This window comes from Carassius gibelio, chromosome B18, assembly GCF_023724105.1.
Source record: "Carassius gibelio isolate Cgi1373 ecotype wild population from Czech Republic chromosome B18, carGib1.2-hapl.c, whole genome shotgun sequence".
NCBI classification, from domain to species: domain Eukaryota; kingdom Metazoa; phylum Chordata; class Actinopteri; order Cypriniformes; family Cyprinidae; genus Carassius; species Carassius gibelio.
Genome location: NC_068413.1, coordinates 10773890 through 10795374, shown reverse-complemented (window position 1 = coordinate 10795374; position 21485 = coordinate 10773890). Strand labels below are relative to the sequence as shown.

General features: G+C 35.3%; 1 protein-coding gene and 1 long non-coding RNA gene across 2 annotated transcripts; both read left to right on the top strand.

Moving 5' to 3' along the window:
- The first annotated feature begins 772 nt into the window (after positions 1 to 772).
- On the top strand, positions 773 to 11455 carry LOC127977058 (uncharacterized). Its single transcript, XR_008158088.1, has 3 exons — positions 773 to 969; positions 7732 to 7769; positions 8037 to 11455. It is a non-coding gene; the product is annotated as an uncharacterized LOC127977058 (long non-coding RNA).
- A 98-nt stretch (positions 11456 to 11553) lies between these two features.
- On the top strand, positions 11554 to 20488 carry LOC127977044 (heat shock factor protein 4). Its single transcript, XM_052581719.1, has 13 exons — positions 11554 to 12593; positions 14317 to 14425; positions 14520 to 14647; positions 14792 to 14916; positions 15921 to 15996; positions 16129 to 16196; positions 16730 to 16829; positions 17021 to 17145; positions 17435 to 17629; positions 17738 to 17846; positions 17966 to 18031; positions 18800 to 18918; positions 19027 to 20488. The coding sequence occupies exons 1-12, from the start codon at positions 12468 to 12470 to the stop codon at positions 18878 to 18880; spliced, it is 1308 nt and encodes a 435-aa protein (XP_052437679.1). The 5' UTR covers positions 11554 to 12467; the 3' UTR covers positions 18881 to 18918; positions 19027 to 20488.
- Positions 20489 to 21485: the final 997 nt, after the last annotated feature.

Here is a 21485-nt window from a genome sequence, read left to right as displayed (position 1 = left end):
CACGATTATGACAAAAATCATAATTGTCGATTATTCCCTTGAAATTGCGATTATATATTACGATTAGCACAATTTAGATTGAATAATTTTTTTAATAGCTTTATGCCATTGTTTGAAGCCACTGCATGCCATATTGTTATATCAAAATAAACCAGCGGAAAACACTGTTCCTTTTTTTAAGCCTCAAATATCATATATATATATATATATATATATATATATATATATATATATATATATATATATATATAATTATTATTATTTTATTTATTTATTTTTTCTGAGAAACCAAACCAAAGTAAATATATGCATGGTATTATGTTATATTAAAACAAAGAAATTCAAACAATTGGGAAAAAAATCCTTAAGATTTAATCTGTAGAGAGAACAACAACAACATATCTTATGCACACAGAATGATGTAAGTGAACTTTTTTTTTTGTGTAATTGTGCCTTTAAACGATTACATAATTGTGTCATCTGTAATTGTAATTGCGATTACAAATTCGATTAATTGTGCAGCCCTAACATGAAGATTTATTTATTTAAAAGACTTATGACCTGCAAAAAATGTTTTATGATTTGTGCATATAACTGAAAGTTAATGTAGATAAAACCCTGCTTGACTTAATATATTAAAAATACACGTGGCATTTGTTTCACGCATCAGACTAAGAAACCCAAGAAATCAAGTTACTTAAAGCACACAGATTCATGGCTTCCTCTCACTGTTGACTTTCAGTTCCTTCAGTGGAATTCTGTCAGAGGACATTCCGTCTTCCTGTATAGAAAGCCAGATTTCAGTTTATACATTACAATGGCTAGGACTTTTTTACCAGCTAGTTCAGCTTTATATCAGAAACAGGCCATTTCTCTCATGCACAGGATGTCTCGTCCAGAAGGGTGGGGGTGGAAAAGAAGCTTATGGTACAAAGAGAGCACATGAAAAAGGGAGAGAGACCAAAAAAGGTGAACAGCAACACATCAAAATATGTGAAAGGATTTAATTCACACTAGCATGCCCCAGACACGCAGCGACTGACAGGCAACATTAAGAGACTTTGTCACCACACATTATTTCATTCCATCATGAAGGAAGACGCTAAGCAAAAGCAAGACATATTGAATAAAATTGTTGTTATAAACCCCCACCAGAGCACCATTGCAGTGTTTGTCCTCGTATGAAATATATTGAGATGCACAGACAAGGAAAGTTGGGCTCACATACAAATCAACCAATTTTCATTAGCTGTTCAGTCTTGGCCTTTATCTGAAATAATTGCTTATTCTATGAGAAATGTCTAATCTATTTTTTGTTCCTTTTTTTTTTTTTTTTTTTTTGTCAAGGTCAGTACACTGTTTAGTAAGCAATAATTTCATAAAGAAAGCATTTTCTATCTTCCTTTTTCATGCAGGAAATGAAAGTAATTAAGAAATACACACTTATCCACAAACTAAACTAAAATAAAAGAATAATAATAATAATGATGAAACAATTAAAAAAAAAAAACAGGAATAGTTCACCCAAAAATGACAATTTGCTGAAAATATAACCTCAGGAAGATGTGGATAATATTGTTTCCTCATATAGCAGAGAATTTTACTATTACATCACTTGCTCATTAATGGAACCTCTACAGTGAATGGGTGCCATCAGCAGTGGAGAAAGCAAAATTATGGTTAGCGCAGCAATGGTTTAAAGGTTTAAACGGTTAGTTCACCCAAAAATCAAAATTATGTAATTAATGACTCACCCTAATGTCGTTCCAAAAACGTAAGACCACCGTTTATCTTTGGAACACAGTTTAAGATATTTTAGATTTAGTCCGAGAGCTCTCAGTCCCTCCATTGAAGCTGTATGTACGGTATACTGTCCATATCCAGAAAGGTAAGAAAAACATCATCAAAGTAGTCCATGTGACATCAGAGGGTCAGTTAGAATTTTTTGAAGCATCGAAAATACATGTTGGTCCAAAAATAGCAAAAACTACGACTTTATTCAGCATTGTCTTCTCTTCCGTGTCTGTTGTGAGAGAGTTCAAAACAAAGCAGTTTGTGATATCTGGTTTGCGAACGAATCATTCGATGTAACCGGATCTTATGGAACCAGTTCACCAAATCGAACTGAATCATTTTAAACGGCTCGCGTCTCCAGTAAGCATTAATCCACAAATGACTTAAGCTGTTAACTTTTTTAATGTGGCTGACACTCATTCAATTCAATTCAATTCAAGTTTATTTGTATAGTGCTTTTTACAAAATAAATCGTTACAAAGCAACTTTACAGAAAATTATGTTTCTACAATATTTAGTAGTAGCTAGTAGTTTGTGCACATTTGACAGGATTTTAGAAAAAATAAAAATAATAATAATAATACAAGACGTAGTCAGCTAGACGATGAACTATCAATATTATTAATTAAGTTATTATATGATGCAGTCACACATTAAGCAATAATTGTTAGTTCTGGTTGTTGATTCAAGGTTAGCATCATCTGGGGTCCTCTGAGGGTCAGCATCATCTCTTCTCAGGTGTTCTGGATCCAGACTGGAGCTTGTGTAAATCCTAGTTACCACGGGATGTAAATCCCGTGGCGAAACATAGAAACAAAATACAGACATCATTAGCATAGCTGCTGATCCAACAAAGTAAAATTAGTTTAACCCAAGCTAATGAATAAAAATGCACATTTGAACAGATGCAACTACACTCACAATTAAAAAGATACATTATTCGAATGCTTGGCGAAAGAGATGTGTTTTTAATCTAGATTTATACAGAGAGAGTGTGTCTGAACCCCGAACATTATCAGGAAGGCTATTCCAGAGTTTGGGAGCCAAATGTGAGAAAGCTCTACCTCCTTTAGTGGACTTAGCTATCCTAGGAACGACCAAATGTCCAGCGTTTTGTGACCTTAGGGTGCGTGATGGGTTGTAACGTGGTAGAAGGCTAGTTAGGTACACTGGAGCTAAACCATTTAGGGCCTTATAGGTAAGTAATGATAATTTGTAATTGATACGGAACTTAATAGGTAGCCAGTGCAGAGACTGTAAAATTGGGCTAATATGGTCATATTTTCTTGACCTCGTAAGGACTCTAGCTGCTGCATTTTGGACTACCTGTAGCTTGTTTATTGACGAAGCAGGACAACCACCTAGAAGTGCATTACAATAGTCCAGTCTAGAGGTCATGAATGCATGAACTAGCTTTTCTGCATCAGAAACAGATAACATGTTTCATAGCTTGGCAATGTTTCTAAGATGGAAGAATGCAGTTTTTGTAACATTGGAAATATGATTTTCAAAAGACAAATTGCTGTCTAATATAACACCCAGATTTCTGACTGTAGAGGAAGTAACAGTACATCCGTCTAGTTGCAGATTGTAATCTACAAGATTCTGAGTAGTGTTTTTTGGTCCAATAATTAGTATCTCTGTCTTATCCGAATTTAATTGGAGAAAATTGTGTGTCATCCAATCTTTTACATTTTTAACACACTCTGTTAGCTTAGATAATTGGGAAGTTTCATCTGGTCTCGTTGAGATATATAGCTGAGTATCATCAGCATAACAGTGGAAGCTAATTCCGTATTTTCTAATAATATTACCAAGGGGCAACATATATATTGAAAATAGAAGGGGACCTAGGACGGATCCTTGTGGCACTCCATATTTTACTGATGATAAATGAGATGACTCCCCATTTAAGTAAACAAAATGGTAGCGATCGGACAGGTAGGATCTAAACCATCTTAGAGCCTGCCCTTGAGATGGTTTAGATCCTACCTGTCCGATCGCTACCATTTTGTTTACTTAAATGGGGAGTCATCTCATTTATCATCAGTAAAATATGAAGGACATATACGAAAAGACACTCCCTCTGAGTTAAAACAAACCAATATCCCGGAGTAATTCATGTACTCAAACACTGACTGAACTGCTGTGAAGAGAGAACTGAAGATGAACACTGAGCCGAGCCAGATAACAAACAACAGAATGACTCGTTCTCGAGTCAAGAACTGTTGCTCTCAGACACGTCCGATTTAGAGAACCACGCATATGTGATTCAGTGTGACGCAGACTGACACACAGAGCGTCTGAACTGAACTGATTCTTTTGGTGATTGATTCTGAACTGATTCTGTGGTCATTTTATGAGCGCGGGTAAACCGAAGGCTTGAATCGAACTGTCCAAAAGAAGTAGTGGTGATCCGAAAACCGATGCTACCAGTTCTTGACTCGTGAACGATTCAGTTCGATTTGGTGAACTGGTTCAAAAAGATCCGGTTACATCGAATGATTCGTTCGCGAACCGGATATCACAAACTGCTTTGTTTTGTATTCTCTCTTACAACAGACATGGAAGAGAAAACAATGCTGAATAAAGACAAGACAATGCTGATGTCACATGGACTACTTTGATGATGTTTTTCTTACCTTTCTGGACATGGATAGTATACCGTACACACAGTTTCAATGGAGGGACTGAGGGCTCTCAGACTTAATCTAAAATATCTTAAACTGTGTTCCGAAGATGAACGGAGGTCTCACGGGTTTGGAACGAAATGAGGGTGAGTTATTAATTACATAATTATGATTATTGGGTGAACTAACCCTTTAAAGACATTTGTTTATTACAAACATGCAGCTCTTCACTCCACAAGTTAACTTATCTATGTTCTAGAGTCGTGTGGATTAGAGACCTCTGTTTCTTTACAAATTCTCCTTTTGTGCTCTACAGATAAAGAACTATAGCAGTATGCAGGTTTGGCATGACAGAACCTTGATTAAATGATAAAGTGTTTTAATTTTTAGGTGAACTATCCTTTTATGTTCCTTTCACTTACAATTTTGTAATATTCTGCTCTGGAATGAAATTAGATTTAAGTGTATCGATCAACAAATGTCCTAGCGTACTGCTAAAAATCAAGTTACAGTAAGCGTGCATCATATATTGCACACTAAATTACTTATTTTATATCAGAGCCTTTATCAAATCTTTCCAATATTTCAAGAGAAAGAAAAGTGCATCCAGCAGTTATTATGTAGTGCTCTACCTTTAAAATCTGGAGGCTTACCTTATAGGAGGAATCATAGTGATCTATAACTGAGGAGAATTCACATTTTGTATTTATGTTTTTTTACAGAATATATAGTATAAGTCTGATAGTATATGTGTATATATCTTGATGACGTACATGTATTTGACACACATCATGCTTGTTTTCTGTTATAGTGGTGACTGGTGATAAAATTCTTTCTTTTATAATCTCTCAAACCTTTTAGAAATTACAGGCATTTACACTAATTCCACTCTAATCCCATCAACACTTGGAAGCATTTGATGGGACATTCAGCAAGAACAGATGATGGCACATGTGTCCCTGCTGCTTACACACTTCAAATACATGGTTCTATAAAAAGTACTGCAGTTCCCTTTAAACCCATTCGTTTATTTTGATCAAAAACACACTTTTTCAGTTGAGCTAATTCTACATGTTCAAAACCACCCACATGAAGATACCACAGTTATAGCCAGTATCTGTTAAAAAGCTCCCCCTAAGCTTTTAACAAATAGCAGAATATTGAGGGAACAAGTGTTTTCTGAATGAACACAATGTCTCTGGGGTTTTTTAATTCAAGGCAGCTTTATGGACAAAACTGACAGTGAACTGTGTTTCTCTTTAAAGAAGGCCCACCAAAGAGCTTTGATCTGGACAGGTCAGTGTTGAAACAAGTGTTGTCATGGGCTCTGGTTGCTTTAGTGATCTGGCTTACATGGAATAGCTTATCTCAATCCTCTGTGCTTCCAAGAACATGTTGTCACCATTTAGTCCTTGCTGGGAAACTCCACAAAAAGAGAGGAACAAAGAGAGCACAAATTAATTTAGATACATAAAGGTTTTTTGAGAGTGTAGTAAAAAATCATGTAGTATAGTTTCAAAAACAGGAGGGGTAAAGGAAATGTTTTATGGTAATCAACACTATGCCACAAATTTGGTCAGCAGCTATTGAACTAAGAATATTCCTTTAAAAGACTAAGCTGAGAAACTATAGTGACTTCAGGTCTGTTCACAAACAATTCATCATGTAATTCATTATATATATATATTTAATTAAATTTAGACATTTCCTCAGATGTTACATACTGCAATTTGTCACTTTTTAAACATGTCATGAATTTTACCACTTCCTCTAGGCCAACAGAAAAATATGTTTTATGCATATTTTGCCTAAATTGGCACATGACAAATGATCCTGCATGCATTTAATACTAAAGTGCAGACTAAGGGGTAGATTCCAATAGGGTTAGTGAATCCTATATACATATTTTTGCTTTCTCCAGTCAAAACAATTGTCTCATCAGGGGAGAGATCTGCAAGATCAAGCACTGATCAAAGCACAAAACAGTTGTGAACAAAGATGTCAGAGGATTTGGATATGAAAGGACAACAGGGGATGGCCTTTTTCACGGGAGGAAGTCTTATTATTGAGTAATTTTGACTAGAACTTTTGTCAGAAGCGATAGTTCATATGAAGTCCTTGAGGATGGGTTTGTTTCTTACAGAAACATAGCTTTTTACTTCATAAGGCATTAACTGATAAACTGATTAATTTTTCATGGTGGATAGTTGTAATGTTTTTGTCAGCTGTTTGTACTCTCACTTTGATGGCACCCATTCACTGCAGAAGATTTCCATTGGTAAACACTTGATATAATTTCTGTTTTGATGCAGAAACAAATGTATATCTACATCTTGAATGGCCTGAGGATAAGTTTTTAGCCAATTAAAATTTTTAGCTATTAAGATATCGGAGACTAAATTTAAAAACCTTAAGCAAAAGTACTTTTGTTTTTTGCTTACACCAGAGAAGGAAAACATCTGTTTTAAACTCCATCAAGAGCACATTCAAAACATGTCCAAAACTTTTGTGTTCAGCAGTCCGGTGCTGATATTATGTGTTGTACCAACTTTTACGCCATGAATAAAAAAGAGATTAGCCGTTTCCGCCACTGTGTTTTCGGGTGTCTGAGAGGCGGCTGAGGTTCAGGAGCAGCTCTGTGGAGCATAAGGAATGTTACTTTGGGGACTCTTAACAGCACTGTCTCTGAATAATGCACAGGCCCAGAGAGGAGGAGCGATAGACCATACGGGAGGCTTGGGCCACAAAAGTGCCTCGGTCATTCAGCTACCCCCTGAATAAAACACAGCCAGAACCACTTCAGTGAAAAGCAGCTAACAGGGAAATAAAGAAAGGGAGAACGAGAAAGTGGACAAAGCTAACAGAACAAAAATACACCGACAACAACAAGACATAGTGGGGGTCCGAAAGTTTCAGACCAATAGTGAGAATTGTTTATAGATAGATAGATAGATAGATAGATAGATAGATAGATAGATAGCTCATTATTGATATAGCTACAATATAATATAGAATAAAACAACAACTTGATCGAAAGTTAAACCATTTGTGTTCACAAAGGCAAATGGGGGAGTGTTTGGGTAACCTGTTTGAAAACCATAATTATTTTTGCAATTACATTTTTTGAAGCTAGTGGTGCACACATGAAATGACACGCTTCAGCTTTAGCATCAGCCAGATTAATCAATAATCACAACGCACAATAACCTGTATTACCCTGGTTAATCAAACAGAGCAGACTTGATAAAGGCACATTATGGATGCCTATTACAGTAAATTAATCTAATTTCATGCATTGACTTTTCAGATGGAATTCTATTGACACCATGCATGGGACTCCATGAGGTAATTCAAAAAGAAGAGGTTTAAATTATTCTATTGTATTGTACAGTAGGTACTAAGTAGGATCAAAGATCAGGTTTAGTTAAATCTTTATATGTTAATCATGATTACATCTACTGTGTTCAACTATTGGAATTTAATTTGTTATTAAGAAATCATGTAAAAGCCAGAGTCAGTAGGTTTGTTGAAAACACTGAAGAACTATTGACCTTACAAACATGGAAGTGTCCTTTTGACCTAAAGTGGCTGCGTTGTTTTTGTTTGCAACAGGCTAAGTGAGGGCAAGGGAAGTGTCTGAAATCATGTGGAGAGTCAAGCCAGCCATCACGAAGATGTTTCTGCACACTTCTGCTCTGAACACACATGGTAGTATCAAGTGACAGCTGGTCACATGCACTCTGAGTCTGAGAGTGCAGAGAATGTGAAATGGCTCTGAACACTTGAAAATATCACCTTCACACACCATCTAGTCACTCTATCTGTTGGTTTGTTTGAGGGCAACAAACCGTTTTCACCATCTGCTAAACCAGGCAATACTTTGTTTTCTAGATTATCTATATTTTTAGAGTATACTGTTTGTTTGATTTGTTATAGTTAAAGATTGTTTGTTAGGTTTTTATATTATATTGTTTGCATTTTTGTGTTATATATATATATTTTGTTAAATATGTTTCTATAATATGGCAAAAAAAAAAAAAAGGAAAATGTGAGTGATGCATACGATGCATTTGAAAATAAGTGATTTTAAAAATAAGTGAAGTAAGCTACGGTTTTCTGGGTGGTTGCTGGGGATTTTCTTAGTGGTTGCTATGGTGTTCATATTGGTTGCTATGTGCTTGCCTGCTGGCTTTGGGCAAAACAGCCCTCAGGTTTCTTGATATTCCCACCCTTTTTTAATGAACTGCTATGCTATTTTTAATATTTTCACATCAGCCAGGTGAAAATCTGACTGTAAGTGTGATAAGAAAACAGTGCGACAAGCTGTATAGTGTTTCAATATTTTGTGATAATGCTTCCATTCAGTTTGTTTTCGGAAAACTATTATTTAGCAAGAGTGTATTAAATTGATCAAAAGCGACAGTGCAGACATTTACATAACTGTTTCTGTGAACTTTCTATTCATCAAAGAATCCTGGAAAAAAGTATCATGCTTTAAACAAAAATATTAAGCAGCACAACTGATAAAAAATACTAAATGTTTCTGGAACAGTCAATCAGCATATTAAAATTATTTCTGAAGGATCATGTGACACTAAAGATTGGAGTAATGGTTGCTGAAAATTCAGCTTTGACATCACATAAAAAAACTTTATTATATTAAATACTAACTAATAATATTTTGCTCATATGAAACCTTGGTATAAAAGCTTGAGCAAAACACAATTTTGAAAGGTAGTGTATATACAACATAAGGAATTGTCAAGATGATGCTAAAATAATCAACATCATTCTGTATTTCTCCTTCCATCCCTTACAAACTGAATCGCAGACTAGTTTTAGATTAGGATATGAATGATTGGTTTCTCTTTTTTCAGAGCATGTGGGTTTGATCTCACATATGGCCTTAGTTTCACCCGAAGTTAAACGTCACAGTTCTAACACACACCACTCAAGCTGATGTGTGTGTGACTGGATACTTCCTCTCTCCCTCTCTCTCTCTCACACACACATTCACATCGCTGGCTTCTATAATCTGTTTCGACAAACCCTCAGTTTCACCACTGCATCTCACAAGTATTTCATTAATTATTTAAGTTTGATCATTAACCATTCATTTTCTCTCTGATTTCTGTGTCCAAGTAGATTCTGAAAGGATGAATGGACATGTGTCCATGGTACAAATTCCTCACAGTGTTTAATCACTAATGGATTATGTGTTTGGCCAGATTAGCATTAGCATAATGCTGCATAAATTTAATCCTGGCTCTCAAATTTATTAATAAAAAGATCATAACTGACCTCGCAGCTGCAGGCACTGATGACTATTTTAAATCATGCATCTTGTGCTCTTTGACCCTCAGGCCAGTGATTTCTTGGCCCTGCAATGTTTATATGAGTCCGAACTGACAATATTTGTAAACATTTCATAATGTCATTTGTAAATTAGGAAATTTCACACTTACAAAATGTTAATAGCATTACAAAAGCTGATGGCCTGTATTAATTTTATACATTATTAGTTATTTTTTGTTTGACTTTACACTAATGCTTAAACCTGAAAAAATTAATTGAATGAGCAAAAAAAAAAATTGTGAATGGTGAATGATGAATAATGAACAGCTTTTCAGGCATCTGAAAAATTCAAATGATGTACAAAACAATATAAATTCAAACTTTTTAACATTATTTTACAGACAGTTGGGTGACTTATTCTGACTATTTGTCATGTTTTATGACTGAAAATTCAAGTGACACATTTGAAAATAAATATAGATATAATTATAGATATGAGGAAGTCAGTTTTGATGCAGCTTGTCCATGCAGGTTGGAAGTGTCTTGCAAGCAATTCAAGTACAGTGCTAATGTTACACTGCAAACATTGCTTTTACAGTAAGGAGTGCAATATCTTGACTGTGATTTATCTCAGAAGTAGAAGATGGGAATACAATAAATGCTCTCATGAAGCTGCAGGATTACTTTAGGAGATGGAAACAAATGATAATTAGAGGTAAACTGCTGACAGACAACATACAGCCTGATCCATAATTGAGTCTCATTAATCAACTCAGAAAATATTAATTTGTAAATGCCTGGCAACAGAAATTTCTTACTCATCTTCAACAGCTAGCAAACAATCTCTTACTTAGTTACTACCCACTCGTGGGTATAACACATAAACACAGACGACCTCCCACAAGACAACAAACCTGATAGATCTTTGCATCCTCATGCAAATAAAACACTTCCTTCTTCCTGCAACACTAATTAAAATGTGCCTGCTGTAACGAGATACATGGGAACAATTTACTTATGTTGACTGCAGAATCTTCATTCATTAACTTATGGGATGTAACTATATGGGGTTTCTCAAAATTGAATGACTTGTATTGCCCTAATTCTACATTTTGACAGTTTAAAAGTCGGTTGCCATAAGGGCCTATGACCTGTTTAGCGTATACAGATGCGGAACGGTGATTTGAATCTTGCATAAGTCAGCTACTATATTCACATTTAATTCGATCAGGCTTTGAACTGAATGACTACAGAAGCATTTATAATGTCTATGTGACCATGGATTTTATGCTTTAGCTCAGAATTGCTGTTTTTCACAAAGAGATATTTGTGTTTACATTTACAGGCATCCGTATTCATTTTGATATTATAGTGCTAATTTGTTTTGCACCCCATCTCTTCAGTAACCTTGTTACCTTGTGGGTTGCATACATACTTAGCAATCTATTTAATATCCTCTACATGTATATGTGCTTGCTTCATAATGACATTTTGTGCTTTGCACTTGTTCAGTTTGACATATGATATTGCCAACATACAGAAATCTTATGATATTGTTGATTAAATGCCTGAACGTCAAGCATTCAGTATCTTTTATTTATTAACTTTTTTGCTAGATGCTGAATTTCACAGATTGTTCATAAATACCTACAGAATCTGTTCAACTGATGACTGGTTTGCATGAGTAATAAGAGCCAGAATGAAAAAAAAAAACCCCACTTCAGATCTGGATTGTGGGTCCCCCTGCTGGTTACATAAGGGTAGAGCTTTTTATTTTTTTATGTTATTATTATTATTATTATTATTATTATTATTATTATTATTATTATTATTATTATTATGTAATAATATTTTTTTAATTATTAATATGTAATAATATCATTTTATTTTTATGTGTAAAAGCGTGTGCATGTATATATAATGCCCTAATACTTTGAATTAAAGCTTTTTTTACCCTGCCAGTACTTACCTGAATCAAATAGACGTTTTCTATTTCAAATAAATGTTGTTCCTGTGAACTTTTTATTCATCAAAGAATCCTGGAAAAAAAATGTTTTGTGGTTAAATTGTCTTGTGGTTTACAAAAAAATATTAAGCAGCACAAATGATAGACAGATGGATGAATGGACATACAAATGGATAAATGGATGGACATTTAGATAGATAGATAGATAGATAGATAGATAGATAGATAGATAGATAGATAGATAGATAGATAGATAGATAGATAGATAGATAGATAGATAGATAGATAGATAGATAGATAGATCTAATAAAACCTTCACCTGCGCCGGTGGAAATGGGCTACTGTATATTTGTAAATATTCCACCTCTTGAAGACAAGCTGTTTATTTTTCTTCTAAACAACAACCTTAACATCATAAATGTCAATTCAGAATCCACACAAAACCCCACACATCTGCCCAGCACACTCTCCTGTGCAGGTTGTGTTTGGCCATTGTGCTGCTTGGCGTGACAGTGTGCCATTATTCTAGGCTTTGTGTGGGTCTGTATTGTTCTCCTGTGGGCTGCTTTGTTGAGTGCGGGGGTATAGTGGTGATGCTGCGGGCCATTGCTTTATGCTGACTCTGGGAGGGAGCGATATGGCCCTATGACTAGGCCATAGACCGAGAGAGGAGGAGAAGGAGAGAGGAACAGCATCAGCAACTCGCATCCCAAGAGAGCATTTGGAAATGGACTAAAATACTACTGGATTAAAGACTCATCTGTTCAAGTCCAAGTGTTGTCATGCAGGAGAACCCGGGCTCTATAGGTGTGGATGGAGGATATGCCAGCAATGTACCTGCTTTCCTCACTAAACTCTGGACTCTTGTTGAGGACCCAGAGACCAGTCATCTGATTTGCTGGAGTACTGTGAGTTCACGCTGATCTCATTCTTTGGCTGATTTATAATATTTGAAATAGAAGGGAACTCACTGTTGTGGACCTCTGATTCAATATTAGGCTTAAATCAGACAGAGCAACAACATATTTCAAAGTTATGTAAGTCAGGGATTTTTAGACATTTTAATGGCGAAAAGATCTAACTATAATGATCTGACTGCAATGAAGGTAGTTATAAAGACTCTTTTATATTGTGTGTGGAGAAAAAACATAAATATAAACATGTAATTAACTACATTAAATAACTGGATATAAATTTCTACAGGTAAAACAATACTACACTATTGTAAAATACTTGCTTAGTTAACATTGTACATGTTTTACAATAAATATTTTTCCTACCCCAAATTACAATATCAGAGAAACATTTGTATAAATGTATAAATTGTGCTTATATATTTCAGGAAACCCTAATGGAGCTATACGAGAGCACTTGGGGGTCCAACGAAAACCTGAGAGACATTTAGAAAGCTGTTTCTTTGACATAGTTATTTGAGGTAGAATTGTTTTTTTTTAAGCAGATAGTGTTAACTAAGCAAATATTTTACAATATTTTAATTATGGTAACACATTACAATAAGGTCCCATTAGCTAACTAGCAATTAGCAATAAATTTGTTACAATATTATAATGTTAGTTCATGTTAGTTTTCGTTATCTACTGATTGTTATTTAATGTTAGCATTATCCATTAAATAATAGTAATATAAAATACTTTTGATTTTAATAATGTATTAGTAAACGCCGAAATGACCCTTAAGATTAATAAATAATTCATGTTTAAATGCAGTTAATTGAACCTTGCTGAAAATTGTTATCTAATCATGTGTTTTAGGAATAGTACATTTGAGAGAAATTTTCAAAGAAAAAAAAAGTATATATATACAACATATATTTCATCATTTTATATATTACCACCTTGTGTGAATCTGATATATTATTCTTTGTGAATAATGGAAATGTAAATTGAAAGTGGTTTTACTGTAAAGAACTGGTTTAGTCTCTATGGCTCTGCATATTATTATTAATGATGTTCTTCTAGCTTATGTTATCTGAGAATTATTAATAAGAAGCATTCAGTTTATACAAGCTATTTAAACTGCATATGAAAATATCTCAGTTCAAAATTAATTAAAAAAATGAACATCAATGAGAGGTGCAATCAAAGGCCAATAAACAAAAGTGTATAGCCTGAACTTGGAACCAAAATAAATCAATGAGAAACTCTACAATACATTATTTTCATCAATATGTGGAGACTTGAAAATGTTTGTTTATAATCTTCGGATGAATTTTTTTTTTTTTTTTTTCATCTCTACCATTCATTTATCATAAATATGGAAATGCATCACCAATATTGGGCAAATTAATTCATCTGTTAAAAATCCTGTGTTCCAAAAATCATTTACACTAGAGTTGTTTTCATTTAATATGCTGCTTGTGTGTGCCAACAAACTAAAGCAGTAAAAGAAATAACAGCAGGAAGACAGTGAAAACTCAATGAGGTTGAAAAACAGGCAGACCTTGTTTAGCAGATGCTTCTCTCTGATTGCAATCATGTGTCTCAGTTTTGCATTTAACAATGTCCTTCAGGAATAACTTGAGGAAGAACATTAAAAATCTCGCTTTCACAAACAAATTATAATCAAAGCACAGACGTGTTTTCCTTTTTGGCTTGTTTTCTCTAATTCTAGACGGGCACCAGCTTCCATGTTTTTGACCAGGGCAGGTTTGCCAAAGAGGTTCTGCCCAAATACTTCAAACACAATAACATGGCAAGCTTTGTGCGCCAGCTCAACATGTGTAAGTATCATTTTGTGCTGACAAACATCCCAAAGCTATCACAGACTCTTCAGACGGAAAGAGTGTTTGCGTTAACTTCTCACTTCGCTCTCAGACGGCTTCAGGAAGGTGGTGAATATTGAGCAGAGTGGGCTGGTGAAGCCCGAGCGAGATGACACCGAGTTCCAGCACCTCTATTTCCTCCAGGGTCACGAGCATCTGCTTGAACACATTAAGCGCAAGGTGAGATGTCTCATCTTTAAGTGATTCTCACTCTTGCTTCATTCTCTGAGTCAGAGGCCCTGACCCCCAGCCACACACACACACAGGCTCGAGGTTTATGATCTCACATTGCTGATGACTGTTTATGTGTTTGTGTGTTTTCAGGTGTCAATAGTGAAGAGCGAGGACACCAAAGTGCGGCAGGAGGACTTGAGTAAGTTGTTGTATGAGGTGCAGGTGCTACGAAGCCAACAAGAGAACATGGAGATGCAGATGCAGGATATGAAACAGTAAGATGTTTAACACACATGGATACATAAGTAGATGCACACATACCCAATTAATCCCATCATTTACTGCCTATCCTTGACGTTAGTATCAAAAAACTGAACCCCAAACAACTTGCCCTTTCATCTCTATTATCCCTTTAACTTTTCACCTACTTCTCATTCACTGGCTCCTCTGCTTTGTGGATCTCAGTGGTTTGGTGTTTTGTTAAAGCTGCCTCAAAAGCACATTCAGTAGCTCACCTGACAGATAGGGGCCAGCAATCTGATCACATGCCCACAGGTAGACATTCATTTCAATGGACTAAATAATCATCTATATCAGTAGTTCTTACATGTTTCCAGGGGGTGGACAACATAAAAGAAAAACTAAAACTGCAGACCACCAGATTCCCGAAGCTCGGTGAAATCACCAACCTAAAAATAATTACTCACAAATAACCCTTAAGTTTATAACCTACAATATATGTCCTGTAGTCTGTCATTTATCTATTCTATATGAATATATCTATTCGTACTGTATCTATCCTTCCGTCTGTATGTCTATCCTTTCACCCATCTTCTATCTATCCATCCATTCATCCATCTTTCCATTCATTTATCTATCTGTAAGTCCATCTATCTATCCTTCTGTATGTCCATCCCTTCATCCATGTATCTACAGTATTTTTCTGTCTACCCACTCATCCATATAGTTATCTACATATGTCCATCCTTTCATCCATCCGTCCATCTATTTATCCATCTGTATGTCCATCCATCTATCCATCTCTGTCTATCTGTCTATCTATCTATCTGTCTATCTATCTATCTATCTATCTATCTATCTATCTATCTATCTATCTATCTATCTATCTATCTATCTGTCTGTATGTCCATCCTTTCATCCATCGATCTACAGTACTTTTCCATCCACGCATTCATACATCTATCCATCCACCCATTTATCCATCTGTATGTCCATCCATCCAACTAACCAACTATCCAAATATCTATCTATCTTGTAGGCAAAATGACGTTCTGTGGAGGGAGGTGGTGTCACTGAGGCAGAATCACACACAGCAGCAGAAAGTCATGAACAAGGTAAGAAATACAGCTCATAGCCACATTGAGAGACAGTGGGTTGATGTGGCCATTATTGGGGAAGATGCTGTCGCGCAGATTTTGTGACTGAGTAATGCTGAATCACGCTCTGTTCCTCTGTTCTATTAATAGCTGATTCAGTTCCTGTTTAGCCAGATGCAGTCCAACACTCCCAGCACTGTGGGAATGAAGAGAAAGCTGTGAGTGTACCCATTCATCTGTATCACGCACACTAATCTGAAGCACTTGATTTTTTATCTATACACACACACACACACACACACAAACGCAAACAGAAAATAGCAATCAACAGCCTGATGCTCCAACACAAACGCAGTAGAGGGAACGGCAAACTCAGCTGGAAACAGTCAGCTGATACAATTCACTGCCCTTGCTGGGATGAATGGACCTGAATGCTGAGTCAGACCTCCTGAGCTCTTGCCCTCACACACACACACACCCACCCACAAACACGCACACACCTGAAATGTAGCACATGACCCTCTACCCTCTATTAAAAAGGTGCAGCGTCAGCTAGTGTGATGCATGAGAACAAACTGGGTAAGAGGAGCCACAAGAGCCAGTGCTTGGTATTCCACTCCAACTTACTAATAACAACATTTCTCCACCGTTCTATCACAGTTTTAAAACTAGAGGGCAACCTTATTACAACCCACAGCAACATTCAACACTTATTTTATTAATTATATGTTGCATTCTTCTTTCTCCCCAGTCCTCTCATGCTGGATGATGGCAGCTCCACCCCTCCTGCCTCAAAATTCAGCCATAGCCACTCCGCAGAGTCCTTACCAGAATCTTTCTATATCCAGTCGGTGAGAAAGCTTTAGATGAAAGTTTGAAGATACGACATAGAAGATTTTACTCACTTGCTTTCATATTAAAGATTAAAGATCTGACAGAAGATTTTACTCACTGTTTATCGTAACTCTTACAGCTGGTGTTTTGATGGTTTTCTCAATCAATAAAATATGACAAACACAGACTATCTTTCATGTTCATCCAGCCATCCACAGAAAGTGCATCCTGCTCCACTAGCAATGTGATGACAGGAGGGCCAGTAATCTCTGATGTCACTGAAATCTCACAGTCCAGCACCATGGCTTTACAAATGCAGGCAGAGGAATCTCGGTGAGTGGACTCAGCTTCAGAGTTAAAGAGATGGTTCACCCCAAAACCCTAATACATTATTATGATCTTGTTGTTTTGGACCCCACTGACTTTCAATGTATTGACACAAATGTTCTTCTAAATAGGGAAAGAAAACAATGACAGAATTTTTATTTTGTGATGAATTATCCCTTTAATATTAGCTGCTATGTTTATAGGGCCCTAAAACCATTTGAAAAATGTTGACAGAAAACAAGATTTCAGAAAAAAATACAATGGAATTTATTTAGGATGTGGTCTATTCGTTTAGAGAAAAGTGTCTGATGCTGATTAAGGAAGAGCCAGTGAGTCCTGGGGTGCAGGGACGAGGAGAGGGTGTACCACTCGGCTCCTGTGAGGTGTGCACTGAACCCCCCGTCCTCCCTGTTGCCATGGTGCAGTCCGTCCTAGAGGGCCGAGGATCTAATTTGGGAGAGAGAAGGGCCAAAAGACCCATGCTGGAGAGGTATAATATATCATATAACAAATATCTATTGTATTGACTATTGTATTTCACAGATAGCAACACTTACATTTCAGTTCACTGAAAAATCCATTTTCATTTATGTGTCAGATCAGAGATTCCTGATGGTGTGGAGAATGTTGACATGAGCCTGGAGGATTTACAGCTGCTTCTGAGGAGCCACCAGCAGAGCATGGAAACCAGTGCTGCAGCAATGGATGTAAGTCTGAATCGATACAGGGACAGAACAAATCCGATGCTTACACAAGTGCAACTGAATGGGAGGTCAGCCTTAAAATACATAATGGGTTAACAGATGATCTCTCCTCTTTCTCTTAGCCCTTCACATTTAGTCTATCTTTGAACGAGTGGAACTTCACAGAAATGGACCCAACCCTTAAATCAGTGAGTTTACTGTCATTTGTAAATTACCAGCTGAGATAGTTAATGTAATTTATTTTTCAACAGATACAATGAACAAAATGTAATCATAAAACCATCTTCCAAAACCATATGTTTTGCATTACCCTGAATCACTATGGCAAGTCTATAGTAATAATTTATATTCAGAGTTGTCAGGATGGATTTCCTGGGAAACTGCATAATTTGATCGCTCGTGTGTGTGTGCTTACATTATATTCGTAAATAAAAGAAAGAAGGCCTGGCTCAAGAGTTTGCAATCAATAAGGGAAAGCAAAAGTACGCTTAATAAAACTAGAATCAACATAGTTTGCATAGAAACACATTTGTTGTGTTGTGAATTGATTAGGTTCGTAAAACAATACTGTTGGGAGGGGTCAGTTATTATTTTGGTCTTTTTGCCTAAATTGCCTTGTCAAGTTATAGCTTCACCATTATCTAATACGAATTGTAATTGTTGTATTTAGTTGTATTTAGCATTGTTAATTTTGTAATGATATATTAAAACAGTTGTAGTGGAGCTGAATCATAACTCACGTAATTACCAAAACAATGTTCCTCCGCAGGTAATTTGTAGTTTAATACTTCAACCGCTAGAGGGCCATAAAGTTACATTGTGTTGCTTAAATGCATGAACGCTCAAAAAAACTAAACCAAACAAAAAAACAAAAAAACAAAACGAGAGCATTTTCAAATTAATGCTTGCATGATTGTATGAAATCTTTTCTAAACTATTTCTGTGTGTATGTGCAGGAGCTGGCTAATGCCCTCATCCCTGCTGCTGTGTCCCAGTACATGTTTCAGGGTCAGGAAGCAGGAGCAGTGAAGCCCTGATATGACTGCCAGCACATATCTCTCATAAGAGTGAGCAGGTACTGATCAAGTCACTAACTTGATGTCCAAAATTTTTGTCTAAATAGTTGTATACTATTAAAATCTACCTCACACTTATAGTTGTCTTGCGTCATTGTTTCTTTCAGAGTGATCTATTTGAAAGCATGCCACTTGGATTGTAAATTATCCCAACATCAGAAGAGAAGGCTCAACTTTATCTGACTAGCAGATGAGGAGGTTATAAACAGTATCAAGTAAACGTGCTGACCAGCCCTTTGTGAAGATTCACTTAGTTTGGCCATTGGTGGAAGGTGCATTTCTACAAAAAAAACTGGGAGCATTTCAACTCTTTGGAGATGGAATATTTACAGTAATCCTTTCTCAAAGCCTATTAAGAGTTCAGGCTACATCAAGATCATTTTGAAGATATTTGTCTCATGATATAATGCATCCTAAGGAAACTTCTGTTGCCAAGGAAATGGCAATATTAAGCATTTCCCTCCCGAACGACTACAATGCAGGTGAACTGTATGCAATATGACGTAAATCAGTGTCTGAGTTTGAATGCACTTTTGTCTGCATGCTTTGTGGAGCTGTGATTTCATTTTCTCTAAAATGTAACTGTAAAAAAAAAAAGAATATATTTAGTTTGATATCATAATGAAGCACACACTTGTATTTCAATATATATTTAAAGACATATAAAGTACTATGTATGTATTAATGTGAGAGGTCTAGGGGTTAATCAGACCTCGTAGAAAGAAAACTGAAAACGATGCACTGCTTTTTGCACAATTTAGTGTCTTTTCGCAATCATATTTTAGTATCTGAAATATATTATTAAGACATCAAGTATCTTTGTTTCAATTTATCCTTTAGTTGACTGACTAGCCTTTGAGAATTTACAGCTGTCTTTGATACGATTATGATACATTGTGTGATATTTGCCCTCATTTGATACAAATGTATTGACCACACTGGTTAGATGCAAAAGACAGAATCAACTATTCCTAATGCAATAATATTTTATAGGCCATAATGCACTTTGTTGTTAGGGCAGCCATGTAGCAATGCAGAAAACCCTAGATCTCTTACAAATGTGTTGAATTTTAAGTGCAATACTGCTGGCATTTATTAATATGATTTCCAAAAAAGGAATTTTGCTGTATTGATTTGTATGATTTCTCAAGGATGTACCATTTAATTATGATTTAGATGGGAACTATGATGGGATAAAATAAATTACACAAAGGGTGCTAACTGTATTAGATAGTGTTTATTTAGTGTTAGTTTATACTTTTATTTTTCCACTATTCTCTACCAAAGAGCAATTATTAAATGGTTTAGTTTGAGAAGAGTGTTTTTTCATATAGCTTGCAAAGTCTTTCATTGTATACTTATTTTAATTTCATAATGTAATTAATTGCACTGCTAAAAAAAGAAAAATGAATGCACATAAACACGGCAAGACACAAAAGCATGAAAGCAAGAAAGGAAACCACTGTCATATTATTTCTGGATGTAGTCTGTTCCTGACTCCCACCAGCATGTTAAAAATAGGCCTATGTACACAAAAAAATGAAAAACAATAAACCTGTTTTAAAAGCATGCAGCAAATCTGATTTTACTTCTTAAAATAAATACATGAGGAGATTACATCAAACAGATCAATCTGTAAACTGAATTTTTTTTTTTTTTGTCATATTGTGGAATAGGCCTGAATTTTTATTAAACAGTGATAAACATTTTTAAAAGGTATTTTATTCAGTTGAGTTTACTATTCCCTACCACAGATAAATGGTTTAACTAAATTATTTATTTTGAGAAAGTTAAAATAGGCCTATTTCTTTCCTTCACGTTGTTATTACTTGCAATGGTAATGAATATAGATTAGGGGATCAAGAAAGAAAGAAGGATACAATAAAATACAATAATAACATGTTTATTAGTATAATAAACACATTTGACTTATCCATTAATAGGCTGTAATATTTATTAATATTATTATTATTATTTTTTTATTATTATTATTTTTTATTATTATTATAATGACATTTGAAACACAGAATGACATCAACATATTACATGCCAGGGAGCAAAAAAATAATATACCTTTAAAAAAGATTCACAGTTTTTACAGCTTTCTTATTGGAAGAGTCAGATACAGTTTTAAATCTTCCAGAAAAAGGTTAAAGAAAGGCTTAAATTTACAATATTTACATTTGTGGACAAAATATTTGGCGAGAAGCAAAATAAGATTAAGTAAATAAAAAACATCTGATTGTTCTCTTTCAAAATGTATATAACCCAAAATAACATTTTCATATTTCAAGGAAATGTCAGGAATTATACCACAAAAAAATCTCAAAATGTTTTTCCACAGATTCTTAGTATACTCACAATACCAAAATTAATGAGTTAAATCTTCAGCTTGGAGACCACAAAAGGAGCAATTTACATTAAAGTCCTCAGAAATAAACCTTTGTTAAAAAACATTTTGTGGGATAGCACCGATGTATAATTTTATAAGACAATTCTTTGGTCTTATTATATAAAAATAGTTTTTGAGGCAAAACCCAGACCCTATCCCAGTTAATTTCACCTG

What these genes read in the sequence shown, in the direction of transcription:
- LOC127977044 (XM_052581719.1), top strand. Translation starts at nt 12,468, where the DNA reads ATGCAGGAGAACCCGGGCTCTATAGGTGTGGATGGAGGATATGCCAGC. An exon ending in GTGGGAATGAAGAGAAAGCT is followed by an intron (nt 16,197 to 16,729) that starts GTGAGTGTACCC and finishes CTTTCTCCCCAG; the next exon opens with TCCTCTCATGCTGGATGATG. An exon ending in AAAAGACCCATGCTGGAGAG is followed by an intron (nt 17,630 to 17,737) that starts GTATAATATATC and finishes TTTATGTGTCAG; the next exon opens with ATCAGAGATTCCTGATGGTG.